General features: G+C 37.0%; 2 protein-coding genes across 3 annotated transcripts in view; both read right to left on the minus strand.

Annotated features, from left to right (window-relative positions):
• Positions 1–33: 33 nt before the first annotated feature.
• On the minus strand, positions 34–6,353 carry LOC114351803 (aldose 1-epimerase). Of its 2 annotated transcripts, XM_028303133.1 has the most exons (10): positions 5,947–6,353; positions 5,581–5,674; positions 5,084–5,247; positions 4,649–4,858; positions 4,249–4,336; positions 3,888–4,035; positions 3,135–3,240; positions 2,330–2,437; positions 1,065–1,175; positions 34–163 (listed from the first exon to the last, which is right to left on the minus strand). In XM_028303133.1, exons 1-10 carry the CDS (start codon positions 6,244–6,246, stop codon positions 71–73), a joined length of 1,422 nt encoding a protein of 473 aa, XP_028158934.1. In that variant the 5' UTR covers positions 6,247–6,353; the 3' UTR covers positions 34–70. The 2 variants fall into 2 exon arrangements, with proteins under 2 accessions (XP_028158934.1, XP_028158935.1); XM_028303134.1 differs by lacking the exon at positions 2,330–2,437.
• A 130-nt stretch (positions 6,354–6,483) lies between these two features.
• The window catches only part of LOC114351827 (uncharacterized), a 34,261-nt gene continuing 23,728 nt past the window's right edge, over positions 6,484–17,016 (minus strand). The window contains exons 2-4 of the mRNA XM_028303163.1: positions 8,537–8,704; positions 7,933–8,219; positions 6,484–7,857 (exon numbers count right to left, since the gene is read on the minus strand). Coding sequence (XP_028158964.1) covers positions 7,146–7,857; positions 7,933–8,219; positions 8,537–8,704 — 1,167 coding nt within the window. The 3' untranslated portion in view covers positions 6,484–7,145. The remainder of the gene's footprint in view (positions 7,858–7,932; positions 8,220–8,536; positions 8,705–17,016) is intronic.

Consider the following 17,016-nt stretch of genomic DNA (forward strand, 5'->3'; position numbering starts at 1 on the left):
AAAAAAAAATCTATAAAATAAATAAAATCTGTCTTAAATACGCACGTTTTTTTATTTTCACATGACACACTCAGACGTATCTACCCAGAAGAAGACCAAACTTGTACTGTATTTTGTGGACATAAACCTCGCCGGGGTTCAGCACTGAATTCGGGAAGTTTTTCTGAAAATAATAATTTTACATTATTTAAATATAACTTGACTTCTTCCTTCATTAACACTAGTACAACTTAGGTCAGATAAATCTTTAGATTAGAGCGATTACGCTCTGCATCCCTATCCAAATTCGAAAATATCGTTTTAATGTAGTGGTCGGTCAGTCATCAACCACGGTCAGTTATTTGCAAGACTTACTTATTTTTACGGATTCGGATTGGATGCAGTCCGGCGTCGCCCTTAACGAATGTTTCTCGGGCTATCGTTTTAGCGCTCACCAGTTAGCGCCACTGTGGAGTAAGGTCCTGTCACTTGCTAGTAGCGAAGGCAGTGGCGCCAACGCTAAAGTGGTTGTGAGCGCTAAAGTGGTAGGAGGACTATCGTATTTGCACACATCAAGATGGCGCCACTGTAGAGTAAGGTCCTGTCAATCGCCAGGGGTGCCAACTGTTAAGTATAAAAACGATAGCCCTCATTGTATAGTTATGGTATTCTTTAAAGTTTAAAGGACCGTAATTGAGCTGTTTTATTTTTCATACAACGATTAACATGATTTACATAACGAGAACGATATTTATTCATGCTCCTCTCTGTCTCTGTGTATGTGTAATATAATAAACTAAGTAAGTACAATGAACTAAGTAAGGGTGGTTTTACACTCACGCTTACGCAAGCTGACCAACCAGCTGTGCGGGCCACGAGCTTTGCGGCTCTTGGATCGTTACATAGTTATGTAACCGCTTGTAGTGGCCAGCGACGCTGACCAACTGCCAACTGCGCGGGCGTAAGCGTGACTATATAAAACCACACTAAGTACAATGAAAGTTCACTAGGAAAAAGTTGCTGTATGATCGTGTAATTCTCCAAGAGCTACATAAATGGCTGTTGAACATTAAATTTAAACTTACGTGGTTGATCGCGTCAGGGAAGTTTTGCGGCATCAAGCAGAACAGGCCGTGTTTCTTGTACAAGGTCCCCGCCTTGCCAATTAGTGGCACGTACCCGAAGCTCGCCTTGCCCTGGAAATAAAGCAGAAGACTTGATTAATTTTACGTTGTAACACAAGTAGGCATTAGGGGAGGCTGGCCCTGACATGCCAAGTCCGATAGATACGTGGTGCAATGAGGGTTTTCGCGATTGAAAAATCCGCCAGATGCCAAAACGTAGACGCGAGGTCCAAATGCTGCATGATTGGTTATTTTTGACATGACATTGACAGATATGTCAAAATCCACCAATCACGCAGCATTTGGACTTCGCGTCTACGTATTGCCATCTGGCAAATTTTTCAATCGCAAAAACCCTCATTAGTATAGCTCATGAAGTCATGAGTGAACTATCAACTTCATCTTCGAATCGGTTGCCCAACATCCTGGGGTGGCACTAGACCATTCTGGATTGGGCGCGGGTTAAGAAATGCCTTTCCTGTGATGCTGATTTCAGCACGCGTGCGGTGCTAGCCTCTCTAATCTGTGACATGTACGAAATAATTAATGCGGACAGGCCATATCAGATCCGCACGCGTGCGCCAAAATCCGCATCACAGGAAAAAGGCACCAACTACGGATCTAATAACTGGTCCCAACAGGAATACTATAATAGAATTAGGCTTGATTCGACCAAACTTTATCCGAGAATAACTTCTGGTATAACTGACACATTGACAGTTTCAGTATGGGAAATATGTCAAAACTGACTGAATTTATTCTGATATTATTATTTACTCTTGTTTGGTCGAACACGCCCTAACGCCAGACCTACGTCATTTTATAAAAGGTGAAAGTTTGTCAGCGTATGCTCCCAATGAATGTTGTTGGTGCATCATGAAGTTTGGGTCATCGTGGCTTTGACAGCTTGTCTGACTGATGAGGAAACTACTTATTAATTATTGCCCAAATATTATGTATAAAAATCAGCTGGTATGGTATAATGTAAGCCTCACTTTTACGTTATACTGTAAAAGCTGATTTTTATGTTTAATATTTGGGCAATGTTGAAAAGTTGGAATCATCCAGATAGTTTTGACAGTTCCAACTCCTTGCCAGACAATTTTTTAGAGTTGCTGCCAAAGCCACGATGAACCAAACTTCATGATGCACCAACATTCTTACCTTTATTGGGAGCATACGCTGATAAACTTTATAGCTCTTAGTTTATAAGGTCATCAAGTCACCTCGCTTCCCTCTTCAGTCGCTTCCTCTCCTCTTGCACTCGACTCCTCACTGTCCGACTCGCTCTCGTCTTCACCCTTGCCTTCCTCTTCCTGCTCCTCACCCTCAGCCTAAGAGCATTAAAAAAAAAACTTAAATCATTATAATCATGGCTTACTACTGCTCGTACACTCTTTCAAGCTATGAAAGCCACTGTGGTCAAATGGCATAAGATAAGAAAAAAAAGGAGACTTAACTCGGAGTTTATTTATTTATTTAATGAGCAACATAATAAGCTTACAGAAGAAGAGTTACTGAGTACGGTTCACATTCAGGTAGGACACATTGTGATAAATCATTTTATCATATACCCTGGTAACTTTGAATTTCAGGGAAAATAAAATAATGCTTTTGTGTAAATCTTTCTAAACTATCTGAATTTACAGGAATTCAAAGTTACCTGAATTTCAAGCCAGAAACGGTAAACAATTAATGCATTAATTGAAAGTTACCCACCCATGTTGACTGTAACCTAGACGTAGACTGTATTTATTTAGGGTGGATTCGACCAAACAACAGTAAATAATAATCCCAGAATAAATTGTCAGTTATTCGTCATTTTGACATATTTCCAAACTGAAAGTGTCAATGTGCCAGATATACCAGGGTTATTCTCGGATAAAAGTTTGGTCGAATCGGGCCTTAGTAGAGTATTAATCCAAATATTAATGAGAGTATTAATCCAAATATTAATGAGAGTATTAATCCAAATATTAATGAGAGTATTAATCCAAATATTAATGATTACATCTGAGTCTAGGTACTAACCTCAACGATCTTATCAGGGTCGGGGAGGAGGTTCCCGGTGTAGAACTGCATACCAGGCTGATTGCTGTATACTTCTAGCACGCGCCCGGTGCCGGGGTGAAGAGCTCTGGAAAGAAAGCATATTGAAATTTCGGAATAATTCAGAATAACGTATTCTGTATTAACTGAAATTTATAAAAACAACTAGGTGTCCGTGAAATTTTGTCTGTCACAGAAAAACTTTATCGCGCGCGTCCCTGTTTCAAAAATCAGGATAAAAACTATCCTATGTCCTTTCCCGGGACTCAAACTATCTCTATGCCAAATTTCATCAAAATCGGTTCCGTGGTTTAGGCGTGAAAGCAAGACAGACAGACAGAGTTACTTTCGCATTTATAATATTAGTATAGATAGCTCCACCAGAGTACTTAACTCAGTCACTGCCAAAGCAGAGCATTCGTAATGAATGAGCTTATATTATGTATAACTCAGCTGCAGTATGTCTTGATACTTAAGCTATACTTAAAGCTTCTAGTCCCTTTAAAGAACTTTTGAATATGTACTACTACGTACTGAAAACCAGCGCTGTCTAGGGCAGGTAGTCCTTGGCGGCACACGCTGAGCCACCTCCATTTGCTTTTTCTTTTAGCATAATAATATAAGTTATTTTAAGCTTATAATGTAATTTTGTTTCTTGTAATTCCTTTTATGTGTAAAAATTTATTTATTTATTTTACTAACAAATATTCTTCAAACTTAATATCATTATCTTACCTTGCTTGGAAAGTCAAGTCCTGTTCAGTGCCTTGCGTTATACAGAAATTGACATCGTAACCCCCCAAAGGTATCTTGGGGATCATAGCTCGTAGTACTCTTGGTATCCTGAAGTCATAGGCACTACCGCCAACCACTTTCTTTTCTCCTGAAAGAAAAGTATTTATTTTTAAAACAGTAGATTACTAAAATGAATCTGTCTTAATTTAAATACGAGTAAAATATTTTCAGGCTAAAACAATATTACCAAATCATTTCTTAAATCAACTAAAAGCTTAAGTGAGTAAGTAAAAGCAAAGGAATCATTTATAACTCTAGTAGGTTTTGTACAGATTCCTTAATAATATTTTTAAAATATTACCTGTGACAAGGCCCTCATCGTCCGTCGCTGTATATTTGTCAGCGTTTATTGTGAATATGTGATCGTACATCGTCTCGCACCCGGCATGCTGATGGGATGTAAAAATAATACATATTTATCAAAATAATACATTATGGATCGTGTTGTTCTGGAACACGTCAAACTGAGTTATTGAGACCGAATTGAATAACTAAACATTATGTGACCGAATATAATCAAAATGGCCAATTGCGTCATGGGTACATATACTACTGTAAGAATATTAACTTTCAAAGTGAAGTAAATTACTCCATACTTCCCGAACCTAATGGTCTTAACTTGAATAGTCAATCTTCTATTAATTTAATGAATCTGCAGATAAAACATGTATAGGAATATTAAAACGTATAAAACCACTTACATGACCAGCAAGATTGAAGTACGGGGTGTTGCTCAAGTTGATGATAGTCGGCTCGCTGGTGGTGCACCGCATTTCGATCTTGATGGTGTTGTCGCAGCTGACTTCAAAGGTGACCTGTGCCATCACAGTGCCAGGGTAACCTTCGTGGAACCGCTCTGATACATGGCTCATGATCACCTTATTGCCATTCACGTATGAACGCCAGTTTGCCTGAAAATGTAAGTACAAGTAGAAAAATCCGACAGAGGAAGAAGTTATAGTTATAGAGGAATGACAGAAAATAAAACTGAGATAATTTCTTACTGATAAATAGACTAATGAGTAATACAGATAATATATCCAATAAGAACTTTCACAGAAGAAAAGAACTAGGTACCACACTATTTTTAAGATTAATAAAATATATTTTATGATTTAAAAATGCATTTTTCTTACCTTGTCAAATCCCACGTATCCACCGTTATAGTGGTGGTGACCCTTGTTCGTGGAGAGCATGTACATCCTACCCGAGGGTCTGACCACCATTATAGCTTCCCTGATGTAGTTCGCGTACCGGCCGATGGTGGCGCCAAAGTACGGGTTCCTGGGCTGGAAGTAATCTGAACACAAGTTTAAAGGTAAGTCAACGAGTATAAATGAAATAAAACGTTGAAAACATTTGCTTATTGCAGAAATCAAACTCGCTGTTATTGTCATTTCGATACGAATGCGAAGTAATGAAACCAAAATACACTCACACTACTACGATAAAAAAAATACTAATGAATGAACTTATGAGGTAAAATCTAGGAATCTATGGAAATCTAGGACTTGTTCTACAAGCCTTCAACACTCTAAGCCAAATCTGTCACAAATTTTACAAATCTCTTGAATAATAATTTATTATGTAGTACCTACCTATAATATAAAGCAAAAAAAGGTTAAAAATTTACCTTCCAAAGTATCAAAACCAGCAATAACATCATCGGGCACTCCTTTCCTGTCCGGAACTTGTATAGATGTAATAGTTGCACCATACGTAATCACCTAATATTAGGAAACCTTTGCCATTATACGGAATAAAAAATGTATTGTTACCATACAATATAACCATATACAAATTTTATATTTTAGGATAATCATCATCATCAACACCCCTTTACAGTCCACTGCTGGACTATGAGCCTTCTCCACTATAGTGGAGGTTTTGCCATTATCCCCACGCTTGGATAATATTGTTATAAAATTCACTACCCTGAACTAATTTAGCATTACAATCCAGTTTTGGAAACAAAATTAGATTAGATATGTTATAATACCTGCACAGTCATCCTATTTTTCGTTTTCCATGTATACCTCCTGACTATGTCAATATTTGTGCTAGAACCGCAAGGGCTTTTTTGTTCAGCCTCTGGCATTGCAATTTCCTTTATGGACTTGCTCGACTTATCAAAAATGTTGGACGCCCGACTTTTGGTAGTCTGTATCGACTTGGGCATGAACCCAAAACCGTCGACTATTAACTCTACGTCAGGAATCTTGGGAGGCTCTGGCTCAGGCTCTGGCTTCTTCTCAGAACTCACATCCCCACTACCCTTCTCATCTTCTTCGTCAGCCATTATCACTAAGAATTTAGAACCGAGGTCGAAAAGGTATTATTTTTGAACCAAAATTTTATAAATTACCTATTACCTACAAAAATTTATTTTGCCGAAATTTTGTTACGTGTCATGATTTTTGTTTTAATGACTGATTGATTGTGTCATGGAAACGCTTAATCTAAATGGCTTCTGTTTTAGTTTTCTAACCAGTATTAAATAGACCAAAAAGGTTATGTGCATCAATTTGAAAGAATTTTATTGTTTGTTAAACCACAGAATAATAATATGGTTATACATTCATAAAGTACCGACCACAGGTACCATACATAATAGGTACCGACATTAAGATAATAAGATACAGTCTTGATGAAAACGAATCCACGACTACCTATTAAATGAAATGTTTCTTTCTGTGAAGAGATTTATTGGTCGCGGGATTCACACAAACAAAGCAACCAAAAGATAATAAATCACACATAAATCACACACTAGTACGAGGCATACCCTGTACTTTCTATACATAACTCATTAAAGTATTTTGATCTACTTTCTGAGGCAGAATTACCATTGCAATTTGGTATTATGTAAATTAATATCTTCTTGACCTCCTTATCTCAAACAGAATCCAAAGATACTTTATTTAGAAGCTTTAAAAACGAGGCCTACAAAGGTTGTACATTTTTAAAGGTAACATAATTGCCTATCAAATAAAAATTGAACTGCCATTTGTTTTTGAATATTTTATTGTTTTTAGGCTTTATTTCTAGAATTACGGCATCGCATTGTTAGTATTCTTACTTTTCGGCAATATAATTAAAATAAATATTAAAAAGTATCTACCGAACAAAATACGGTGATGCAGCACACTCACGACGACTCACGACACTTTGAACAGAGATTTTGTACATTGACATAATTTAAACCCAAAACACTTTCATAGTTTGCTTGTCAAGCTCCAATGTATCAGTCTTCCATTTTTCGTGTTCGGATAAAATGTCTGGCATTTCCTCCATGTAGCCTACTTCTTTGCAGGGCGACGGTGGTATGATACTTATAATCGGTATCCCAATCTCCTGAAACGAGTTCATCGAAGAGAACCCACTCTCGTCTTCGATGAAATTAGATACGTGACTGTATTCATTTCTTTTGTCATTACAGCCTCTAAGTATTTTACCGTTGGTTAGTTCCGCAACATTTTTTACAGACAAAGGACCCTGCCGTTCTTTTTCGTTCAATTCAACACCGGCAAAGTCGTTTTCCAAACCGCAGGTGAGTGGTGACGGCGACACAATAAAGTCATTCATGGAGTGATCTTTAACTTCCATGAATTTGTTGATTATGCTGTCGTATACATCTTTGTCGTCACAGACCGTGTTAAGAATGAAAGCATTAGTAGAGTTCTCCTCGACAAGACTCAAAGAAGTGTTGAGCTCATTAACCTTCGCTTCTCCCTTCTCGATACTATCTGCAAACTTGTTCCCATCGTCGAGATTGCCGTTACATGAACACGCGAGATCAGGTAATTTTGTGCTGAGCACTGTATTGGCAAGAGTTATCAGTCTAGACATTTCTTCGGATATTTTATTTGACGACTCGTTCTCGGATATAAGTGAAAGTTTCGACTGATTCCTGAAATTACAATCAGATATGATTTGGATTTTCATAATACTCGTAAACTAATACAATAATTACCCTATTACTTACCAAACGCCCGAGGCATCTCTGAAACCATTAACATTGCTAATGGATTTGCTGATCTTTCTTGTGCTTATTTTTTTGGTTGGGGTCAGATATTCGAGATTTTTGTTCACGTGGAGAACCGATCTTGAGCGAGGCAAGTCAGCAACATTGAAGGACTTGGGAATCCTAGTCGACATCGACTCTTTCCTTGTACTTTCGTTCTTCTGATGATCGATATGATCTCTGACTCTATTTAAGAACGTCACAATCTGCTTAAGTAATGCTATGTGCATCTGCCTGTTTGCTTCAGTCTGAAAATAAGCCATAAATTGGAAGTGACAGAGACTACACAATATTGCAGGAGCGTGTGCGTACTTAAAATGTAAATGTTTACAATTCGCAAAGAATTCGCAACGCATTTTCGCAGAGCAAACAATACTCGTAATAAACTACTAGATACATAGAAGTTAAGTATATTGGTGCACCAATAAACAATAGATAATAAGTTTCGCATGCGCATAAAGACAAGCTGTTATTTAATTTGGTTAGCTACTTAATTAAGAAGCTATAATTCTTTGTTTATACTCGTAATTGAAAATAAGAGCTTTGTCTAAATGTCTATAATTACCTGTGCCAGCTGCCACCTCAGAGTTTCTACCTCCATGTTCAAGGCGGTGACTTCGGTGCATCGCATGTTGGTCTTCAGCGTCGGTTTGTCCGGAGGTTTAGCAGCTTCACCGTTCTGCTCCACAACACTCTTCGAAAGTTGAGAATATGGCTCAATTCTTTCTGAAACCTGGAAATAAAGAGTCAACCATAAGAAACTATGCCACCTTTAGATATCATTATATATCAATTCAAGCGGAAGTTGAAAGGTGAATCACGCGATGAAACAAAATTTCACTAAAATTACTTTGCGTCTATCTAAATAGGCTGAGCGTGAGATTTTTTGTTTGTTCGTTCTATACAATTCATCCAACAAAAAGCACCTCAGGTTAGGTAAAATAAAAAGATGCGCATATTTTACTTCGGTGAGATTTCGATCTGTACCAAGAATTAGTCGTGTTTGCGAGTTGTTTAGCATAACATCCATTTTAGACCTACATCCTATCTATAGAATTGATAATGTTACCAACACTTTCATATATTTCATAAATGTTACCAATACTCAATAATGCCAACCAAATAACATACCTATTAAAAATATGAATTGATCTTACCAAGTAGTATTTTTTAAGTGATCGCTTTATTTATTTAAAGTAGACTATCGTGCATTTTATTTGCGTGCAGGTGTTTCTATTCTTAGTTTTTGCTCAGCGAGCGGGACTATGCCTCCCACGCTTTTTCTACCAGCGCCACTCGGCCTCAAATCAAACAATGTAAATTGAGCTCGCGGTCACCCAGATTCAAAAATGTCAATCAAGTACTTGTAGGTAGTACTTGTATTGCAAGTCTATTAATTCACATATTGTATTTATCAATGTTATTTTAAAGTAACTTTTAGTTTTCAAAGCAATAATAGTTAATTTTCGCTTAAATTACATACTACTTGTATACTTGTTGTGCTTACCCTTAAGTGACATATATATCAGAAATGTTATGTTCATAAATGTTAATCATAAGAGTATAATATATATGTTGTTGGTATGCCATATAAATAAATAAATAAATGCTGCAATAATTGTTAATTAGGTATCATTAATTTTTGTAGTTGTGCTGTTTAACAACTTTATAAATTCGCGCCCGAGTTATCAAAATTAGTTAATACAGAGTAGAAAACATTAATTATTATCGTGACTGTAACTTACAAGTGTAATAAAAAAAACTTAAGATAACTTTAACTTCTTGACGTTTGTAATCTAAACCTAAAAATCTTGAGCAGCCGGCAAACACGTAACTGATAAAAAAAGTCGTTCAAGTGTGTTTTTTTCCAAGAAATCATTGAAATATCATTAGGTCGGATAAGTGAGCACTAGGTAACGCAGTAAGTACTTTACCTAACTAATACCTATTACGGAAGGTCATGGACGTCTGGTGACACATTGTAATGACCATTCTCATTATTATTTATTAGGAAGATAAAACATTTAAGAAACAAGTTAGTGTCTATTACTTAACAAAGGCATGTACAGTTCACAATACATTAGCTAGCCACAAAACGCCGAATTTGTGCCTGAACTACACTACTTACTCAAGTAACTGCATTAAAGTTTAAAATTCATTGAGGATTGTTGGTCATTTTGGAATAGGCATATGCAATATGCTGGCGATTGTACTATGTCCGGTCTGTTCTCCGTATTATCAGTATTATGATCACTTACGTGTATGAAACCAAAAGATTGTATTGTATCGCGTAGCCTAGAACTAACCCATTCTAGAATTTGCAAGTCTTCGTAATTTTGATTCGAATTTAGTTTAAACACTGAAATCGAGTGTTAAGTTTGAGGTTGAAAAGTTTTTACTTTAAAATACGAACGAATATAAGTCACAACAAAATTATATGCAAAACCACTTTGATAACATTGATGTTATCGTTTGAAACCCACATCACCCAAGCATTGCTTGGATCAAAGATATACAAACTGTACAATTAGTCAAGTAACCAAAACGCTCGTATCATTCCTATTGTTTACACAATCTTTTACGAAGTGCAAACAAAAGAACGAAAAACCGAAAAATTTCACAACAATCTCGACGAACCGGGTGTTGCCAAACACACAGATAAACAACTGGCTGAGGACAACAAAACGCAAAAACAGCTAGCTCACATGAAATGTGAGTCACTAAATAATTGCAGGAAAATCTAACTACAGTGGGCTCGATTCTGAGATCCTCATTATCTCAATAACTAAAGGTGAAACTCTTCTGTAGAAAGTTAAAAATGATTTTATGTTCTCTGAAACAATATTATGTTCCATTAGCTACACGTTCGTTCCGATAATAAATTCACTTGTAAGATTTCATTACGCAGGTCGTAAACGATAGGCAGAAACGAGAGAGAACGCAAATATCTCTGAAACATAACAGGTACCTAAACGGGTCAATTTAAAAAAATATATCTGCACAAGTTTAATTTCACTGGCAGTTCTTGTGTGTAGGCGTTGATTTTAGCAGTGTGTGGGCAGACTGTTCTAACTGCACTGCTCCCTGGACCGTGGTCAATTGATCACATAACTGATGCACGGTTGCATGAACTGCCGTTCCCAACGATTTAATTTGGAGTATGCTATTCATGACACTCATTGTCCATGCTTCGGAATCTATGTGTATCATGGTGACCCATTGGACCACCATGTTCTAACCTATTGCTACTATTGTTTGACAGGCTATAATTTTACAGAGATCCGGAATTCTCTGTTTGCGTATGTTAATTGAAGCTATTAAACTAGAGGTTAGAACAATGTGGGAAGCATCAAAATACCTAAAGTAGTAAATGTAAAAATAGTAATACCCGTAATTTTATACCTTTTAACCTACGGGTTTATCATTTCGTTCATCTCAAATACGTAGAAGTTTAGTTTACTTTTCTCAAGTGAAAATTATACCATCCTAAAGATTATCACCGCCAGGCTGCGGGCAACATAGGACCAAAAGGAAATCCTTGGAGAAGCCTTAGTAAGTCCAGTGGTGGAGGTGTTTCAGTTGAAAATGAGGTTCAAATGAAATCAATATTCTTTATTTCTTCATGTTGATTGTCAATCATTGTAATCTACTCAATAATGCCGACGTCAGCTTCGCTAGAATTGACGTTGGTCACATTCATATTGGCGTGTTATATTAAATGGTAATTAATATTATTACCTACAATTTCGAAGATTGGAGTCTGAAAAGTTGTACTAACCTAAAATCTTTGTAAAGTTTTCTTCTCAAAAAGTCAAAAGGGTTTTCCAGCTTATCTAGGTAGCCAATCGATTTCTTCTGGTCGTTTCTCATCCTAGATAGTTGTTCATCATAGACAACATGTTCCAGCCAGTATCAGGCGTCACGTTACAGGGCGGGTGCTGGGTTGCGGGCTCGGGTGTCGGTAACCGAGTCCGATCAAGGCCGAACGCGCTACTGCTCTCGTTTTACAATTTCTACCGACCACACTTACGTGGGCTTAGCAGATGGTCACGCGTCTGCGAATGTGAGGGGATTTCATAGTATTTTAATGCAGCCTCTTTTATGGAGAGTTTAAAATGCTCGTTTTCACCATCAAACCCTAATTTTAAAGTAACCCCTATAAAAACAAAATACCTGTTATGTGTTACCATAGGGGTCACTTAAAAATTAGGGATTGATGGTGAAAACGGGCATTAGTCTTTTAAAGGTGGGACTGGTCGAAACTCGTGCAAAAACCGTTAGTCAGGGCAATGCACAAGAGTGATTTTAAAATTTTGAATGGTTTATTCAAGCGAACTCTGATTTGGCCGTTTTTAGGGTAAAACTAAACAGAAATATGAGCTATTAGTTAGCTTTAAGCTTATTTCAGCAACAGTTCTTTTTCTGCCTGCCCATGGTTAGATCGTCGTCATAATTTCCTACATTTAGTTGTTAAGCTAAATAAAAAGCGTTCTCAGATCTCCAAACTAGGCCACCAAACTCGTCGACGCAGCCAATCCAGTAAGTAGATCAAACGCGCAATTACAACAATAACAACAAAACGTTAATATTATGTAAAGGTGAGTCACCGTAGGGTCGGCAAGTGGTGAGGCAAGCGGCGCGAGCGGCGACGCGTGACGCGCGCATCCGGCGGGCCCTCGGAAGCGGACCCCACCCCTGCGCTGGCGCCGACAAGTGCACGATTCTTTTGTCTTTTAACACGCCATGTTTTACCTATTGCTGATACCACGAAATGCTTTTATAATGCAGTAGCCCGATCTGTTATGTGTTGGCCCCAGAAATACTTAAATGCAAACGGCAACTAAAACAAATATGTTATTGATACAGCTCGTAGCCCTAATATCCGTTAAGTATGTCCCAGTGTCTAATGCTACAGTGACGGCAATAAAAAATTAATTAATTGATTCTGTTAATTTGGAACGAACTGTGCCCATAAAGCCGCATAAATGACCTAGCTATGACCAATTTTCAAATTATCGAATAACAGGGGATTGTTGTACTAGTTCTAATTAACTCAAGTCTAGCGACGAGTAGGTAACTCATGTCAAATCACACAAATAGTAATGCAACAAATTCGTATGAGAATTAGAATTCGAATGCTCCAAAAATATGTCTCCGAGCTGTAATTCTGCAATCATCATCATCACGACGTAATTATGACGAATCGGACATCGTCAGAGTAGGTCATCTCCATTCACAGTCGGAACATTTTTCTTAATTTTATGATGATCTCTACCGCACATGATTTCCTGCTTCGTAAATGCAATCCAGTATTGAGCAAAAAGGTACGCAGAACTTGCTTATTGACCTATTTATTGAAAACCTATACTTTAAAAGTCCGAGACTATTCCACAAAGAGAGGTTGATATCCAAATACTAATGACGGGACATACAACAAACATACACCATTTCGGATGCCGCTCACACTCGCACCTGCGCTCCAGTGTGCGCTTACATAACATAAAGCCCCTGCGCGCACGCGTTGTGATTCAACAACATTTTGTAAACAATACACAGGAACCAGATCTATAACAATTTAGAATGCCAACAATGTCTAGTTTGTTTAGTAGTTGAGCTAAAGCCGTAGCTTGGAAAGTTTACATCCTATTCTTATTAAATCTGTAACAAGCAACAACATTTTTACTATCCAGTGAATTATGGGCCATGTTCTTACAGAAATATTTTACAACTGAGGGAATTTTGCTTCATCTGTATCAAATGTCGAAGCAAAGCACATTAGGCAACTTATGGGAATTACAATCCTCACCGTTTGATGGTAAACTAAACACAGCAGATCTTTTCATAGCTTTTCATTGGTGGTCAAGCTTTAGCTGGAGGAGTTAACTGGATTAAGCAATTACAAATTAAGTTGCTACTAATATTTCATTAAATTCTGGCTGTTCTAGACTTGTGGCAGTGGGAACGAAAAGAGAGTATTGCCGTAGATCGTGTAAAATATGTCTTTCCTTTGAAATAACTGTCACATTTGGACGTTGGCATCGACTTGTCAACGATGTCGTGACTGTGCCGTGTCAGCCGGGCACAAGCACTATGCCGGTCACGTGCGAGCGTGCCCACGCGGCTGTCTACCGCCACGGATCCGGTGTTATGTGATCCTGACCATTATCGACTAAATATAAATCGACTCATTAACAACAATAGAAAATACGATACATTTTCTGATCTAGTAGATGCAAATGCAAAATTCTAATGCAATGAATCATTTTTCAACACGATGATTGCGAATGCACGCTTGCACATTGAAATCCAATAACACGATTTAACTATCTAAAAAATATACCTTATTGAAAGACTAATCCGAAAACAACATTTAAATTGAATATTATTTGCCTTGAATTTAATAAACTTAGGTAAGTTGAAATCTACTGTGATAATCTCAATTGCAAGCAGCAGTTCAACAATAATATCAATAACTCAAAGTGAATTAGTAAGAGCGAAATATGGAACAGAGGAAATGCTTACTTACGCATTCATCGCATTGCAAAACAATTTGTCATAAATCAAAAACAATTATTTTTAAAATAATGGCCGCATCAAAAAAGTATAAACAGAAACAGCGAGCATGTAGATAAAAACGTAAGAAAAACTAAACGGCAAAATAACTGACGGTCTATTTGAGTGCAAAGTAAATTAAAATACATATTCAATCTGAGTTTTCTACGTTAAAATTAATTACTCCTACAAATATTAGAGATTTCAACATCATTGGCTGCTTACATAAGTTACAATTTAGAATAGTTAATGAATGAAATTATTAATTTAGGTAATTGTAAATTCTGTTTTTTGTAAATAAAATTTAAATCCACGGTAATTGTAACATTGTTTTCTCTACTAACACGAAAACAAACATACTAATTATTTTACTTTTATATTTTGTGCAATAAATAAAGTTTTAAATAAATGAACAAAATGTGTAATTCAACCAAGTTATTAATTCTCACGTTCAAATTAATGACAAAAATTAAATCTAACACCAATATGCTAGAGAGTCCAACTGAATAGCCTCAAATATGTGTAGCGGATATGCAATGTGCGAGTTTCATTGCAGTGACGAAATAATGATGGTCGCCATTCTATACATCCGCACTTTCTCGTCGAACTTCTTGCAGAAATATTTTGCATACTCGACAATATTCGAGTGACGTGATTTGCGCCGAGACAGAATCTTAGGAATTACTTACACGTGTAAGAGTAAGCAACGCTGTTCTAAACAGTTCCGTAGATATCGAACTTGTGATGAATTTTATTTTAGTTCGAATACCTACATAAAATTGGAAATAATCATCAGATGTTTAGCGTAGAGATGCTGTTCGGTAAAACGAGTATACCTACTTGATGTAGTCCAGTCAATACCTAAAACATTAGTAGATGGAAATCCGTGGAACACAATTTCTGACTTCGGGGCTTCATTTGGACTAGTTAGGAGGTGAACATAGCAAAAGCCCTTGAGCCGGTGGGGAGATGGGGGTTTAAAGGTTTCATTTTTCGGTTTTTCGTACATCAGTACTCCATTGCATCGAAATTGATATCAGTCAGACCTCAAGTTTTCATCACCAAAATATCTTTCCCTTTATTTTTCCTATGCCCGGCCATTTTGGCCATGCGGATTTCTCGTTATGCCGCAAAACTCTAAGCGTACGTAACTCATTAAAATCTGTCACGACAACAATCGTGATTGCGGTGCGCGGGCGCAGGCGTAACTAATCGTTGCGGTACGTACGCGTCGTTACGATGCCAGTACGATGTCTTGGACGCACCGTACTTATATCTACGTGCTATAAATTTTTTTAATGAGGTAAATCAATACTCTCAATCACATTGATAGTGCAGGCAAAAGTGAAATCAAGCTATGCTTTTGTTTACAAATTAATCAATTAATCAAGTAGGTAATGTGAAGAGGTAAGATCTATGACTTTTTTGTAGATTTATGCGTGTATATTTTAGAATTGTATACTTTGGTATCATTTAATTATTTTTTTCGACAGGTCGCTGTTCTTGTTCTACCGGTTTAACATGATGAGGTACGGAAATTATTATTCCATTGCTACCGAGATGGTAACTAGCACATAGCAGTCAATCTCTTTGTGATCAGTTCACACGGGAACTGTATGCACTAGCAGTGTATGCAGTTGCCCTCGGTCTTCTGTTATAACGGACAAATTTACAATAGCTAAGACAACGGGTTCCGTCATCGCAGTTTTTGCCAGCCCGTCCCGTATTGTTTCCTTGTTGTTTCAGTCTTGCTTAAAAGTCGATGTCGAATCGTTAGATGGCAAAGAAATTTACTGTTATGAAACCATTTTGTTTGAACTCATTACACTTCTAAAAAGTGGGAAAATCCTGGTGAAATAATTGAGATGTCATATTATTATCATAGACGTCTATGGAACAACGGATCCAACTGCCTACCTAACTTGTCATTGACCGAATCTTCTAACTTCGAATTGTTGTAATTGTGATGATTTTTAGTATACTTATTATGACCATTGATGATGAGCACATAGCCATTCAACAGATTTTGTTTTGTAAAAACATTCATTTTATAAACGAATAAATAAAATGATCTCTCGTTATTAACTGAAAATTGCATCTTTTAAAAATCAGCACGAAAGTATAGTCTGTTGTATTTAAAGTACCTACCTACTTGAGAAGCGATATCAGCATTCCTCAATCGTGATGATCCGTTATTATTATTACTTTAACAGTCAGTTATCTGGCTCAGTAAATATCTTTTTGAATCATCAAATCTTATCTTATGTAGCTATCAATTGACAGTCATTTCTTGTATCATGTGAATGCAATGATTTACAGACAGACATCTGGTAATACCGATGGCTGGTTTTCTTAGATCTTCATTGATCATTAACAATGTTTCCATTATCTCCTGTCATTGAATCGCCGTGTATATGCTTCTTGTTACTTGCGATCTAACCATTAACTAAATGCTAAAATAATAAACTCTAGTAAAACCTAGCAGCAGGCTCA

The sequence above is a fragment of the Ostrinia furnacalis genome, unplaced genomic scaffold, assembly GCF_004193835.3.
Source record: "Ostrinia furnacalis isolate ACB-3 unplaced genomic scaffold, ASM419383v2 OfSCF1198, whole genome shotgun sequence".
Classification (NCBI taxonomy): domain Eukaryota; kingdom Metazoa; phylum Arthropoda; class Insecta; order Lepidoptera; family Crambidae; genus Ostrinia; species Ostrinia furnacalis.